We start from the raw sequence: 15,241 nt of genomic DNA on the forward strand, positions 1-15,241 counted from the left end.
AGCATGCATGTGTGTATATATACAGAAAAAATCAAGTATCATAAAAAAATATTACGAAGAAAATGACACAAAATAAAAAAAATTAAGGAAAGAGGTATTGTGAAAAATCAGAATCAAGGTTTATCTATATAGTATTTTCTCATATTATTTTTATTTTAAATCTTTTAATTTACTTTTAATTTTCTTATTGGTAAATTTTATTTTTTATTGTTTGAATTTTTATTAAAGAATGTTTGTTAATATATATATATATATATATATATATATATATATATATATATATATATATATATATATATATTAAGAGAGAGAGAGAGTAGGAAATAAGAAATACAAAAATAGTAACGGGAATATATAAGGAACACTCAAGTTAATCAAGAGAAAAAATCACAAAAAAGAAACACCACAATCCATAAAGCAACCTGACAGACGGATAAAATAAAAGAAGATTTTGATTAACAATAAAAGATAAGAGAACTCCCTAGAAGCAACAGAGTTGAGTAAAATCAAGGATATCATCGACAGAATCAGAGAGGCAGCAAGCCTAACAACACAACATTATAAGTCCAAGTTCAAGACTTGGTACTGCTCCCAGTACTGAAGAGAGAGATATTATTCCTAAGCGAACAAGAGTGGACCCACTTCTAAGTTAGAGAAATAACGATAAAAATAACGATTGTCACCCGGTGAATAATCCATCCTTTTACCTATGTCCAAGGGGGCATGTGCCCCCACTATATTTTCAAAAATAATTTAATATCATTATATATTTATATGATAATTAACAAAAAAATATTTATTTTAAAAGGATCTTGGTGTAAATATATGAATAATTGTTTAGAGTCTCATTTGTGAATTATTTATTTTAAAAATTAATTTTGAATTTAAAATGTGTTCAGTTAAAATATAATTAAATTAATTTTGTATTTAATTTTAAAATAATTTTTTACTAAAAGTTTTTTCAAAACTTTATTTTATCTATTTTTATTTTAATACTAAGATATCATTCTAAAAAATTACAATCAACTACTCATATCATCGTCAATTGCTTATATATAAAAATAGATAGATAAATATTGTTGATAATAAAATTAAAAAGATTATATAAATAATTTTTTTTAACTTTATTAATTATTTTTTAAAGATAAATTTGATAAAAAATAATATGATATATATTTATGTTTTAAAGTTGTATTCGTGGTAGATATATTATGTAATAAATTCATAAATTAATATATTACCCCTATAATATAAAATTTCTGACTCCGTCCCTGCCTATGTCTAACCTCTGAAACACCTCGAACACCCCTAAGACTGATGGCGGAAGAGGCAAAGACCTACCCACCCACTAAAGAATCATATACGACAAAAAAGACACAACATAACACAAAACAAAACAAATGATTCGCCGACTTGTCCTGTCCCAAACACACTGCCCACCCCACCCCACCCCACTACCTACCAGAATAATGTCGTGCCTACTAAGGTTGAGCTTAGTAGCCAGTATGTCCTCCAAAAACAACAAATAAAAAACAACAGCCTTAGAAGGCCCCAACTTTTCTAATAGCTGGCTAGCCCTTGCATAACTTGCCTTAACCCACTCCTACCTAAGAGGAGGACAAAAGTTCGTAAGTCGGTCGAACCGACAACCCATTGTTGGAATCAGAAGATCAAACCCAAACATCCTCCTTATTCTGGTTAATCACCCATTTAATAGAACTAACCAGACCATCCAACAAATCTTCCTCCCAATCTAGCAAGCTCTATCTCTACTTAAACTCCCAAGTACACCCCCCCCCCCCCCCCCCCCCCCCCCCGCCTAGTACCCCATCATTCCCACCTCTTCGGTTTTATGCTAAAAATTTATGAACAATTTCTCATAAGTCACACAAAGACGACCTAACCCTAAAAACTCATCATGCTAGAACCAAGTATAAAACTTGTTCTCAACCTCCCTACGAATAAAGAAAGCAAACAAATATAGCGGTTCTGTACCATTAGAGCCAAGGAGAGAGACATCCCTCCACCAAGAAGATGATCTTCTAATATTTCTTTCCGCTGATGGGTTTTAACCATCGATGACCCATGCCTCTCATAAACAACCTCCTTCCACAAGGCAGACTCAAGTTCTTTTACATACATCCTTCCACTTGAACCACACAATCTTGTACCCACCCTATAAACACCCCCTCCCCCAAGAAAGTATCTCTTCAATCTGACAAGCTTATTCTAGATTGACATAAGCATCTTCATAAGAGAGGAAGAAAATAGGGATAAAGTTTATAACCAAGTTCAAGAGAATCATTCTTCCAAGAAGAAAACCTCTTATTAATCAACTTAACCAGAGGCTCTCAAGTACTCTACCTCTTCGACCTAGCACCTACCGAGAGCCCTAAGTACTTAAAAGGGAGTTTCCCAACTTTACAATGTAAAAAGCTCTCCGCAAATCCAAAAAGGGCCCAAACATTCACACAAAAAAACATTGCTCTTAACAAACTTCACCTTGAACACCAAAGCCAATTCAAAGCTCCTAAGAATAACCTTAAAAGTCCGCAAGTTATATATATATATATATATATATATATATATATATACACACGTCCTTTTTAAGAGAACTGTATTGTCTCCGTATTAGAGATGAGATAACAATAACCTTGTCCAACCCACTTTGAACCCAGAGAAAATACCTAAATAAACTACCTTCTTGATGACTCTTTAATAAATGAACAAATTAACAACATAGAAGCTAACAACATAGACATTAAAAAAAATGAAAATAGATATTTCTTTATAGTTTGACTACTTGATTCATTCACTTACTTCTATTATGTCAATATGAATCCCTATTATTGGTATTCTGATTCTAATTTATAGTGATATTACATGTCTCATCATGCGTATTTGAGATTATTTATACTAATATGATTTTTTAATACTTCAATTAGAATTAGATACTAGTTTAAATTTGATACAAGAAATTTAATGATTTAGATGAAATTAATAACTCAGAAAATACAAATAATGATTTAATAGAAGAGTTTGATAGTATAGACATTATAAAACATATATATATATATATGATACAAGTCACATGACAAATACTATTACAAAAATTTAAAAGATTTATTAATAAAAAATAGTTGTTACCCGTGTAGATTTTTTAACGATGATTTTTCTTTTTTTTATATTAAAAGAAAATTATCTGATAAAAGCATAAATGGGGAAGACTAATATATTCTCAAATTTTGTATAAAATATTTTGTTTATTAGTATAAATTGTTTAATAATCGTAATAGTACAGATAAATTACTAAGTTGTGACATTAAAGATTCAAAAAATATGAGGGAAGAGTTATGATGAGTAAGAAACACATCCTTAATATATGTTTATGAATTGATCTAAAAACGATATTGTTTAAAAATAAAATAATTAACATGCATATTCGATATTAAATAAATAAATGAAGATAGACAACATCAAATACATCCTTTTCTTCAACATATACAATAAACACGGTGTTAATAAGGGGAGAGAGGAAAATAAAAATTACATTATGATGGTTTATTAATTAGGTGGAAGAGAGAAATAAAAAAAAAGCATTTTTCAAAAAAAATAAATTAATATGATTATTTATATTGAAGAAAGTGGTGTATTAATTGCTCTTTATCTTATGCAATGTTGCATAGGTTAGAAAAACCCATGTATTATTTAGAATAGTTATAATTGTTAAAATTCTTGGAAAAAAAAACTTAATATTTAATGGAACAAACAGAAATATTTATAAAATGTTATAATGGAAATTTTTTAATTTAGATAAAATAATAGTTGAATTTGATTCTATAATAAAAAAAACACATTCCTCAAATTAAAGATAATAAAGTTCACAATATTACATTGAAAATAGGATACAAAAATAAACTAATAAGTTTGATAGTACATAGTAAGTGAAATTAAAACAAAACTCTTTAAAAAATAATGAATGCAAATCATTTTTTAATTATAATCGACTTTTATGATACACATCAGTAATGGAAAATGTTTTTTTTTTATTACAATATTTCTTCTATTCTAATAAAATTTTGTAATAGTAATGGGTTCAACTGCACAAAAAAATGTATACAATTATAAATAAGATAAATATTCTTCAACTTGATTTTAGTAATCAAAGAGAACATAGTTATGATAATAGGTTTTTATATTTAAGAAAAATATCAAAGTTTGTAAAAAAATAGATCTAATATTTAAGAAAAATATAAAGTTTGTACAAAAATATTTTTAAACATTAATTATAAATCATTTTATATTTGATGTGTCTGTCCTAAGCTACATTTTTTTAAGGGCTACAGCTTATATATATAATATTTAAATTTTTGTCACAAACATGTTAAAAAAGTGGTACTAAAAGTGTAAAATTTTTAAAATTTCAAACTATACAACTAAAATATATTTTAATGAAATAGCTGATGTACTTAAAATAAAAATTAAATCTGAATATTTATAGAAGCTTATGGGTTTGAGAATTTTTAGTTTAAATATGAATATTTAGTATGAGATATTGATTATGGTAAATTCTAATAGTAAAAGCGTTCAATCAAAAATATGTATATTGATGTTGTTATAGAACATTAATATAAATGTTTTATTTCATCTTTTTTAAAAATATAGAGAAATAAATTTGAAAATGTCATGATTTATGCAAAATAAATTACTATTGAAATGAATATTGATTTTAAGTTTCATGAATAACTTATTAGTTGTAAAAAGAAATAATTTGGTAAGATTATATACAATAAAATTATAATTTTTTTTGAAAAATCATTTAAAATTCACTAATTTTCTTTTAAATAATTTAAAAAATATATAAGTAATATTTAGGATTTTCAAGTTAGTATTGAGGTACTAAAATTTATTACAGTTGAAAATTTAAAAAAAAATTATTTTAATGAAATGATCATTAAAATATAATAGCCATCCGATATTTATTTATGACTTAGATTTATTTAGAATTAAAGTTGTTAAGAAAAAAAATGTTACACCACCCATTAATATACTTACTGTATAATAGATGATACACGAATGGTATTTTTTTTACACATGCAATATAATGTTGGTGCGTAACTATTAATCTCATTATATAAATTACTTACACGTATATTTTTTAAAGAATAATTTTTTAATTAAACATGTATTTTAATGCTGCATCTACATAAAAAGAAGTTTTTAGAAATGAAAGTTAATAAAATTAACAATGTCAAATACTAGAGAAATTGACTTTATCATCTAAGAAATATTAAATAATTTTTTATTTTAAAAAAACTCATAAAGAAAAATATATTACAAAATTCAAAATACCTACTTTTAAAATCTACCCCGAGCTTTAATGTGTCCCGGATCAACATTGAAAACAAGTGCATAAATAAGCAAATAAGGATTTTTCCCATATATCAAATTGAAGAACACAATTTTTACAATCAAAACTCTATTAACTCTAAATTAAATTGCGAACGATACAAAATCTACAAAAAGAAAAGAAAAGAAAAACTAATCATGAAGATATAGCAAACAAGAATTACTTGAGAATCTTCTTATGCTTGTGCTCATTAGGATATCTCTATCTCTTTATGAGCATGTATTGTTTACGGGGCATGCATGGAAAGATGATGTGTGTTTTGTTGTCTCAACTTGTGGTGTGTTGGTTAAGGCTAATGTAGGGTGCGATTCTTTAAGTAGTTTTGATCTGACTCTTTTTTGCTATTTGGTTGAATTAAGCCAATATGGACTTCTCTTGGTATCTATTCTAAGATAAGATTCCTATCAGAGAGAATCTTTTTAAGCGTCGTGTCTGACTTGATCCAAGTGTTATCTCTCGTGGTTTGTCTCATGGATCGGTTGAAACTGTTTCTCATATGTTTATTGCTTGTGAGGTGGTCGTTAAGATGTGCTATATGATATTTAGGTGGATTGGTTACCCTAAAGGTAAAAGAGACTTGTGACTCAAGGTATCTTATGAGAATTCCAAGTCAAGCTTGTTGAAGCAATAAAGACCACTCTCATCAAGGAATCTTTCAAGAAGTACAACATAAGATGTCTGAGATTTCACACAACATTTGTTAACATGGAATTTAAAATACACATCATTATCCTTTGCAAATTTTGACACTGAAATCAGATTTTTGATAAAGCTAGGAACATGTAGTAAATCAGACAACTTAAGGGTAGCATAAGGTGCATGTTTGGAAATAAAACATGCATGACCAACATCTTTGACCCGTAAACTATGTTCATTACCAACTATAACTCTATTTGGCCCTGCACATGACTTAATATATTGCAAATTAAAAAGATGAGGTGTGATGTGATGTGAAGCACCTGAATCAGCAAACTAAGATGTGCTTCCAACTCTTGAGGAACTCTTACCATATCTCGATGAGCCAGATAAGAAGTGGATGGCTTATGTAGATCTTGATTCCCGAGGCTTACTTCCATCTTGAGCAATGCCAGATGTTGAAGTTGATGCTTGAGCATGAGCTTTAGGTGGAGTTGGTCCAATAACTCTTCAAATATGTGCAAACACTTCATAAATGAGTGTCCATATTTGTTGCAGAGTTGATAAGTTGACCAATTCCAAGTGGTTAAAGCTTGTCTGTCACGTCCTCTACCACGAGAAGACCTCCCCCTCCCACAAAAGTATTGTTGAAAACTACTAGATTGACTACCTTTCCCAACATTGGTATTGGTTTGTGGTTCAACAATGTTTGCAGTGGCACTATGAGTCACTAATTCTTGGCAAAATTTGTCTAGTTGAGCTTCTTGAACATACAACAAGCCTTCAACTTCAAATATATCAGTAGAACCACCTTTACCATACATCATCATGATAAACTGGAAAGAGCTCACGAGGAGGGAGAGAAGAAGAGAATGAAGCATGCTATGCATACATTGTAGTATTGCATTCTTAAAGAATGAATGAGACTCGTTCTTTCCTTATAAACAAATGTTACACATTAATCAAGTTAATTACAAAAGCTAACTAACTCAATAACAAACTTAGCTACTTTATTCTTCTACTTATTTACATAACAAAATACTATAATTATCCTTATGCACGATTCTAATATAGTGTTATTTGGTCCTATTGTTGTTGATTAAGGCTTGTAGGATATTTCTTATACCCTTCTTCGTTGTTATGGTGTTTTTTTTGTTAAGTTTATTTTAATCTCTTATATTGTATTTTTCTTTATAGAAGATGTTGTTAACCCATACTCTAACACCTAAAAATCTTATATTGGACAAGTGCAAAATCAAAAGGCAATAAATAGATGTCTAAGAAACTCAATATGAAAACCACAATAAACACACAACATAATCGTAGGGTAAGCAACACCAAAGAGGCTTTCACATAAAATAATAGAACTGAATCAATCATCATTATATTTATGAATTTATCAACTATATATTGACATGCATATTGATAGTATATATAAATAAATTTTAAATAAATAGCTTATATATTTTACTCCATTATCTTAATTTAAAAAAATTATATATTACAACCTGAAATGAATTAGTATAAAAATTATATATTATAAATAGAAAATACTGAATTGGTTTCTATATATAATTAATTAATATCAAGAACAGATTGAGCTGCAGATGCAAGCATGCATGAAATGACGATTCCATACAATATTTATCATACATGTAGTAATACAATGCATGACAAAATACACACATAATATATTTATATAATTAATTCCCAGCTGGTAACTCAGAGTTTGATATAATGAACACATGCACTAATAGTATATATTATATTTATATATATATCTAGATAGATTATTGAGAGAAACGACATACTATGCATCATGAATCTGTCCCGTCTTGGGTGAGTCGTCGTGGTTTTTGGTTGAAATATGAGTGGACATATTGATGAGTGGCGATTCCCACAAAGACGGTGGTGCAGAAGACAGGATCAAAGGATCATTCTCTGATCGGTGTGTAGCAAAAGCATCCTCGTTGATCAATGAATCAAGGAAGGAAGTAAACACATCATCACAACAGGTACTAATGTCGTTGTAATCGCCTTTACTGTTGTTGTTAAGCAGATCATGATCCATTGCAGAAACATCACTACTAATTAAGCTATCACAGTTAGCACCATTAAACTCCTGAGCTTGTTGTTGTTGTTGCTGCTTTGGATAATGATTATTATGACTATGATATTGTGTTAAGTGATGATCATCAGATTCATTGTTAGTCATAGTAGTAATAGGAGGATGATCTGGAGAAGCAGAAGATGTAAAAGGAGGGATTTGGTGATTAATATTTGGGATTATCGAAGGTGAAGAAGAGTGGTTATTACTATCATCAAGAGGCTTGTGTGTTCTAGGATCAATTCCTTGATTAATGAGTTTCTTGCTGAGATGCGTGTTCCAATAATTCTTAATCTCATTATCGGTTCTTCCTGGAATTCTTCCGGCTATCAATGACCACCTGAATATATATAAAATTGTTTTGTTGATTAATTAACTATTCGATTCGATTAGATTAGATTAGATCTATTAATTTAATTAATAATTAAGAGATGGAAATGAAACCCTAATTGAAATAACTGTACCTGTTACCGAGAAGACGGTGAAGACGGAGAATGAGATCTTCTTCATCAGGGGCGATCTGACCGCGTTTGACGGACGGACGAAGATAATTCATCCAACGGAGGCGGCAGCTTTTGCCGCACCGGAGAAGGCCAGCTTGTTTGGGGAGAGTTCTCCAGCGACCTTCACCTTCTTTCTTAATGTAATCTGATAATACCTGGTCTTCTTCTGCAGTCCACGGTCCTCTTTTCAACCCTAATTTACTGCAACACGGAGTGGTAGTAGCTGTACTGCTGCTTCCATTGTTACTATTCTTCTTCTTCTTCTGGTTCTTACTTGAATTCGTTGATGCTGATTTGGCTTGAGTTGTTGACGATGAAGGATTCCTCATTGATCTGAATTTGAATTGAATCCGAGTTTCTATATCGATCCTTAGAGGTGAGATTTAGTAGCTGCAATAAGCAAAATAGAAACAAGTCGGGGTTTAGTTAATAACACTCTCTCTCTTAACACAAACAAACAAACAATCTTCACTAACACCCACGCGCCAACCCTCCACCCTCAGATCCACTCTACCAGCCCGCACCTTTTAATTCCTTTGTCTTTTTCTTTACTCACTTCTTTTTTATGCAATACTTGTTTTCTCTTTATTTTATTTTTTTGACTTAATTGTTTTTTATTCAAATATTATGTCAACTTATTCTTTTAAATAATTTAAATTTTGATTTGGCGTTTATTTTAAAGTCGGCATGCAGTATTTAATAATGTATTAAAGGTTGGGTAAATATAAATAAATTGAGTAGCTACGTGGCTAAACCATGTTGCATTAATTAGATTAGATGTCGGAATTTAAAGTACAGGTAATCAAGAGGCCTGGAAGAAATAATCGGATTTAAATGGAAGAAGCATTCCAAAACATGAAGGTTGGTTGAGACAGAAGTGGCTGTGTTTTTTTATATTCCCTACGTGCACTTGCATTGCATGTATGAATTACTCTAGTTGTTTTGTGCTGGTATGACATGGATGGATCTTTTGGGCCCAGCAACACATTACCTCACAAAATATTTAGTAGTAGTAGTATAGTTTCATTATTTAATTCTGCATCTGTATTATTGAGAAGGGGAGGCAGGGATGAACAAATTGAACAGTCTCATTGAAAACGATTGATTTAATTGTTTAAGTTAGATAGTATTCGATTGATTCGATTGAACTCGTATGATTATTTTAAATCCTTCAAAATCCGAAATCGACGAACTTAATTAATAGATATTTTATTTTATTTTTATTACTATATCGCTAGCTCACTATAAAAATGAGATGTATGATATTATCGGTGTATTTTCATTTTTATAATTTAGTGGGAATGTCATTTTTATAGTTTAAAGTATTGAATAAATTAATATAAAATGATAAATAATAATTTATTTTTGCAATAATAAAAAAATAGTTTTTAGACTATTTTAATATTTTAATATTTTTTTAAATAAAAATTAAATATTTGTAAATTTTATAAAAAATAATTACTTTTAAAAGTTTACTCTAAGTTAAATCGATAAGTCGAGCCGATTTAATCGTCAAATTGATATAATCAGATTTAATTGACAAATTAAAAATTTATTGATTAAAATTGGGCCATAAAAATGAAACTAATTTGCATGGGATTTAAGTTTTAGACTTGAAAGTGGTCAAAATTGATGGATTGTCCAACCCTACTTGGAGTTAATGGATTGAGCCGTACTCAAAAAACAGAACAGAGACTGACATGTGACTAAAAGGTCATAAATGAAGAAAAAATTCAGAAACAAAAGAAACACGATAATGGAAATATTTCATATTCCTAGGTAGGGTGTGATAGTTAAGGCGTATTCCATAATGATGTCGCTTGTTTTCTGTAGCTACTTTGGATGGTCTGGCTAATTCAGGTGGAGAGTGATTAATATAGAATAAAAGCCATTTCTTAGAGGCTGGTTTATTTGTAAAGAAGGATAGGGTATAAACTTTTCAACTCAAATATTATCCTCCAACATGTTCCAAGATTTCTTAATTGTCAACTAAATTATTTTTACACACTAATTCAATAGAAAATCAACGGAGTAGTATGTTTGTTACTAAGAATTTTAAAATACAAGTGTTATACGGTGGGATATAGGATAGGTGCATCACTTTATTTATTTATTTAATAAATATGTATTAACAGTGTATTTATTCAATACAAAATTAATAGTATGTCATATCATTAAAAAAATTTAAAATATAATTTTTTAATTTTAATTTTTTATTCACGTTTTTGTGTTATGAAATCTCGAAGGTCTCATAATTTTTGATTATATGAATATGTAATTAATTATGTGGAAGTAATTGAAAAAATGAAACCAAGTCAACATTTTAATTAAATATAAAAATTATTTTTTTCATCTAATTTCAAAAAACAATAATAATTACAAGTGGAAAATTAAGAAAATGTCATCACAAACCAAATACCAAAATTAAGTAATTAAAATGTTTATTTTATTACTCATTCCGTTTTTTATTATAAGTCGTTTTTTACTTTTCACACGTATTAAAAAATATAATAATTATGGTATGAAAAAGATAAATTATGAAGGATTTTACAAAATTATCCTTCATTATGGTATTAGAAAGACAAATTGACACAATTGAAAAGAGACCGAATAATAAATATTTAAGGTATAATAGAAAAAACAACATTAATGACTCATTGGTATTATAAAACGACTTATATTGCGGTATAAAATATTTTTCCAAAATAACATATAATAAAAAAACGGAGGTAGTATTTTATTATTTATCAATAAAATATTTTTATTGGGTAGGTGAAGTAGGCTAAGTAATATGTGATAATTGATGTAAATTAAATATAAAAAAATATTTTTTAAAATTTATTAAATAATTAATGTATTTTATTTATATATAAATTAAATATATTAATTATTCAATAAATCTAAAAATAAAAATTTATTTATAATATAAAACGAAATACTAGAGTAAACTATTTATCTAGAATTTAATCCTTAACAACAATATTTCTTTATATTTATAAACTAATGTAAATAAGTTATAACTTTTTTAAAAAAAACATTTTTATTAGTTAATAATGATTGAAAGCAGAAAACAACAACGCAGTTTTATTTATCAACAATGGTCACAATTATTGAATCTGGATTAAAACAGGTACAAGCAGTGTCAATTTTTCTAAGTATCACCATCGTTCACACTATCACCATAAGTATGGTCATATCATAAAACACTTTCTTTTTCTGTTTTTCACAATATTTAGTTACAATATATAGTGACGGATTTTAGTAGAGGCGAGAAGGAGTCATAGAACCATCATTTTTATATGGTCCACCAATAAATGATATATGAGAATTTTTTAATGTACTAGTACTATATAGATTATTAGCACACCTTATAAAAAAACAATAATAATTTCAGATTTATTAGCATACTTTGTGAAAATACAATAATAGTTTTAAATTTTTTAGATGAATTTTCAGACGCATTCCAAATACATATAATCAATGTTGATTTTGAGTCATACCCCAACTCGGTATATATTTTGATTCCAAAAATACATTCTCGTAAATCTTATGAACTTGTATTTTCGGAGTATACTAAAGCAAAAAGCATATAAAATATCAAAAAGTTGAGTTTGACAAATAAAATTAGCATTGATAACATAAAATCAGTATTACATAGATGAAATATTCGAATCCACCTCAATTTCTAAACGGAAAAAAATATTTGACATAGTTCTTATATTTGTATGGATTAAACGTGAGTTTTTTCAACTTTAAAATAGGATTAATGTGAACAATAAGACTTGAAATAAACGATCTTTACCTTGAATTCCAACTTATTTTCCTCCTTTTGATGTGATGAAGCACAAGAAAGAAAGTTTGGAGTGAAAATCATGAGTGAGAATGAAAGGATTTTTTTGAAAGAGTTTTGAACAAAAATGGGTATGAGGATTAATCATACATATGACTCTTTTATTAAAATCATGTTTGATATTTCCGGAAGTGCATCTCCGAAAAAAAAACTGACATCCAAAAGTGACAAACTTTCAAATTCCCGCTTGAAAACTATAGAAATGTATTTTCGAAAGTTCCACTGGGATGTTCAATAAACAATAAATTAAATAGATATGATCGGAGATGCATCTTCGTAAAAAAATTGTTTTAAAATGGGGAGACACTCATTTGATGCGTAATTCAATGATGTAAATAGTATGTCCTAAGGTACATCTATAGAATCTGATGAGCATTTTTTGATTTTTATAGGGTATTTTCCACCTTATAAGGTGAGATTAGAATTTCTCATATATAAGGTCAAGAGTTTGAGTCTTGATTCCATCAATTATATATATATATATTTTTTTATAGTTTTGACACTTTAAAATCCTCAAAATTCACGGATCAAAATATCATAATCCATACATAACACTGTAAAATAAATAAATAGATGTGTTTTTCTTTTTTGTAAAACAAGATTTTTTTATTATGAATCCTATTAGTTTTTAGGCTTAAATGTATGATTCATTCAAATAAGTTAGTGAGTTTTTTTAATTTTCGCCCCAATATTTTTTTTAAAAGGTCCTTGAATGTTAAGAACCCTTTGATATTCGTATGTGACGTCAAGTTTTTGTTACAAAAAGGCTTATGTGGCAAACATCTGATCCAATTGATGATTCATTATCTGACTTGTCTTAATTATCCCCCAATCCCCAAACTTCAATTCACATATAGTCTTTGTCGTTTATTGTGACAAATTATAAACTCAAATAAGGGTTTAAGGATGAATAAGGGAGACAAAGGGAGGTGAATGATCGAGGGAGACGAAGGAAGTATCCGATTGGGAAGATTATGCGGTTTGGTTGATCGTGTGTGGTTATCACTATGGTGTGGTAAAGTTGGTTCCTTTCTTTAGTTTTTTGTGTTTGTTCTTGAAATACATAGGTGAAATTTCCAAGGTGAGTTTTACAAAGAATATCCATTATGGGGGTCGATTAGTTAGGGATTGTGTTTTCCATTATAAAGGGGGATATCAACATGGAGTATATGACATAAATCTTGATAAGTGGAACTTCTTTGACGCTACTGGTATATTAAAAGAGATTAGTGATCTTGATCAATCAAAATATAGGTTATGGTGGTATATAAATGACGAGGATAAATACAAAGAATGGTCAATGATAACGATGCCTATAAAGTTTATAAGATGAACAAGGTGATGAAAATGATGATGAAGAAGGTCAACAAGGTGATGTGAAAGATGTTGTAGAAGATGAACAAGGTGATGGAAACTATTAGACTATGTAAATATAAAAAGAATATTATTAGAGTTTATTGTAAATAATTACCCATTAGTTGTTGGTGATTATTAGGGATACATTTATGTGTGTGTGTATATATATATATATATATATATATATATATATATATATATATATATATATATATATATATATATATATATATATATATATATATATATATATATATATATATATATATATATATATATATATATATATATATATATATATATATATATATATATATATTGTACCGATATCAATGAGAAGGTCGACCAATATTCATCCTTTTATCATTATATCAATAAGCTTCAGTACTTATATCTCCCACTAAATTGCAATGTCGCTTTCCCCCTTTAACCCTAATCTCTAAATCGTCTCTCATCTCCCCTTCTCAATCACATCTTCTCCCCCTCCCTTTTCCCATGGACGATCAAAGTAATAATGATTCTTCCACCCACTCCAGTAACAATGATTCTAAAGTTCAATCTCAGCCTCCTAGTCCTCTCACACATATTCCTATTCATCCTGCTTTAATCGTGAAAAATATCACAAACTTCATCAAAATCACACAGAGTATTTAAAAAGGACAATATAATATGTGGTGTGAATTATTCAAAATTCATGTTCGTGTCTATGAAGTGATTGATCATATAATCCTACTTCCCCCCTCTACAGCACCCACGACTTCTTCACTCAAAGGCATTAATCCTTAACTCTGGCTTCACCTTGATGTCTTCGTGTTACCATGGATATACGAAACGATTTCTAATGACCTTCTCCATACTATCATTGAACATGACTCTACTAAAGAACTTGCATGGAACATGTTATTTGACATATTCTATGACAACAAAAAATTCAGGACTTTTTACCTAGAGCGAGAGTTTTCAAACACTCATATGGAATAATTCTCTGATGCATCCCCTTACTGTCATCATCTCAAATCCCTATTTGACCAACTATCTAATGTCAGGGCTCTTGTCTCTAACGAATGCTTGGTTCTCCAACTCATCTCAAGCCTCACTGGTGCCTATGTTATTCTAGGATCATAAATTTGTCACAATGACTCTCTTCCACCCTTTTACAAAGCACACTCCATGATCATGTTACAATAAACACCCAGAGCGAAAAAGGCAGCCAAAAACACTAACAATGCTGCCTTCATCGCCTCACGCACTGATGCATCAATTTCTTCTCCTTACTACTGCACCAACCGTAGAGGAAGTAATAACAATCATGGTAGTGGAGGTAATGGCTCCAACTACCATGACAAAGGACAAAAATAATGGACGCGGTGGCGGTCGCT

The 15,241-nt window shown here is 29.0% G+C and overlaps 1 protein-coding gene across 1 annotated transcript; it reads right to left on the reverse strand.

Moving 5' to 3' along the window:
- Positions 1 to 7,724: 7,724 nt before the first annotated feature.
- On the reverse strand, positions 7,725 to 9,132 carry LOC127083221 (transcription repressor MYB5). Its single transcript, XM_051023503.1, has 2 exons — positions 8,618 to 9,132; positions 7,725 to 8,493 (listed from the first exon to the last, which is right to left on the reverse strand). Exons 1-2 carry the CDS (start codon positions 8,983 to 8,985, stop codon positions 7,857 to 7,859), a joined length of 1,005 nt encoding a protein of 334 aa, XP_050879460.1. The 5' UTR covers positions 8,986 to 9,132; the 3' UTR covers positions 7,725 to 7,856.
- Positions 9,133 to 15,241: the final 6,109 nt, after the last annotated feature.

Source organism: Lathyrus oleraceus, chromosome 5, assembly GCF_024323335.1.
Source record: "Lathyrus oleraceus cultivar Zhongwan6 chromosome 5, CAAS_Psat_ZW6_1.0, whole genome shotgun sequence".
NCBI classification, from domain to species: Eukaryota; Viridiplantae; Streptophyta; class Magnoliopsida; order Fabales; family Fabaceae; genus Lathyrus; species Lathyrus oleraceus.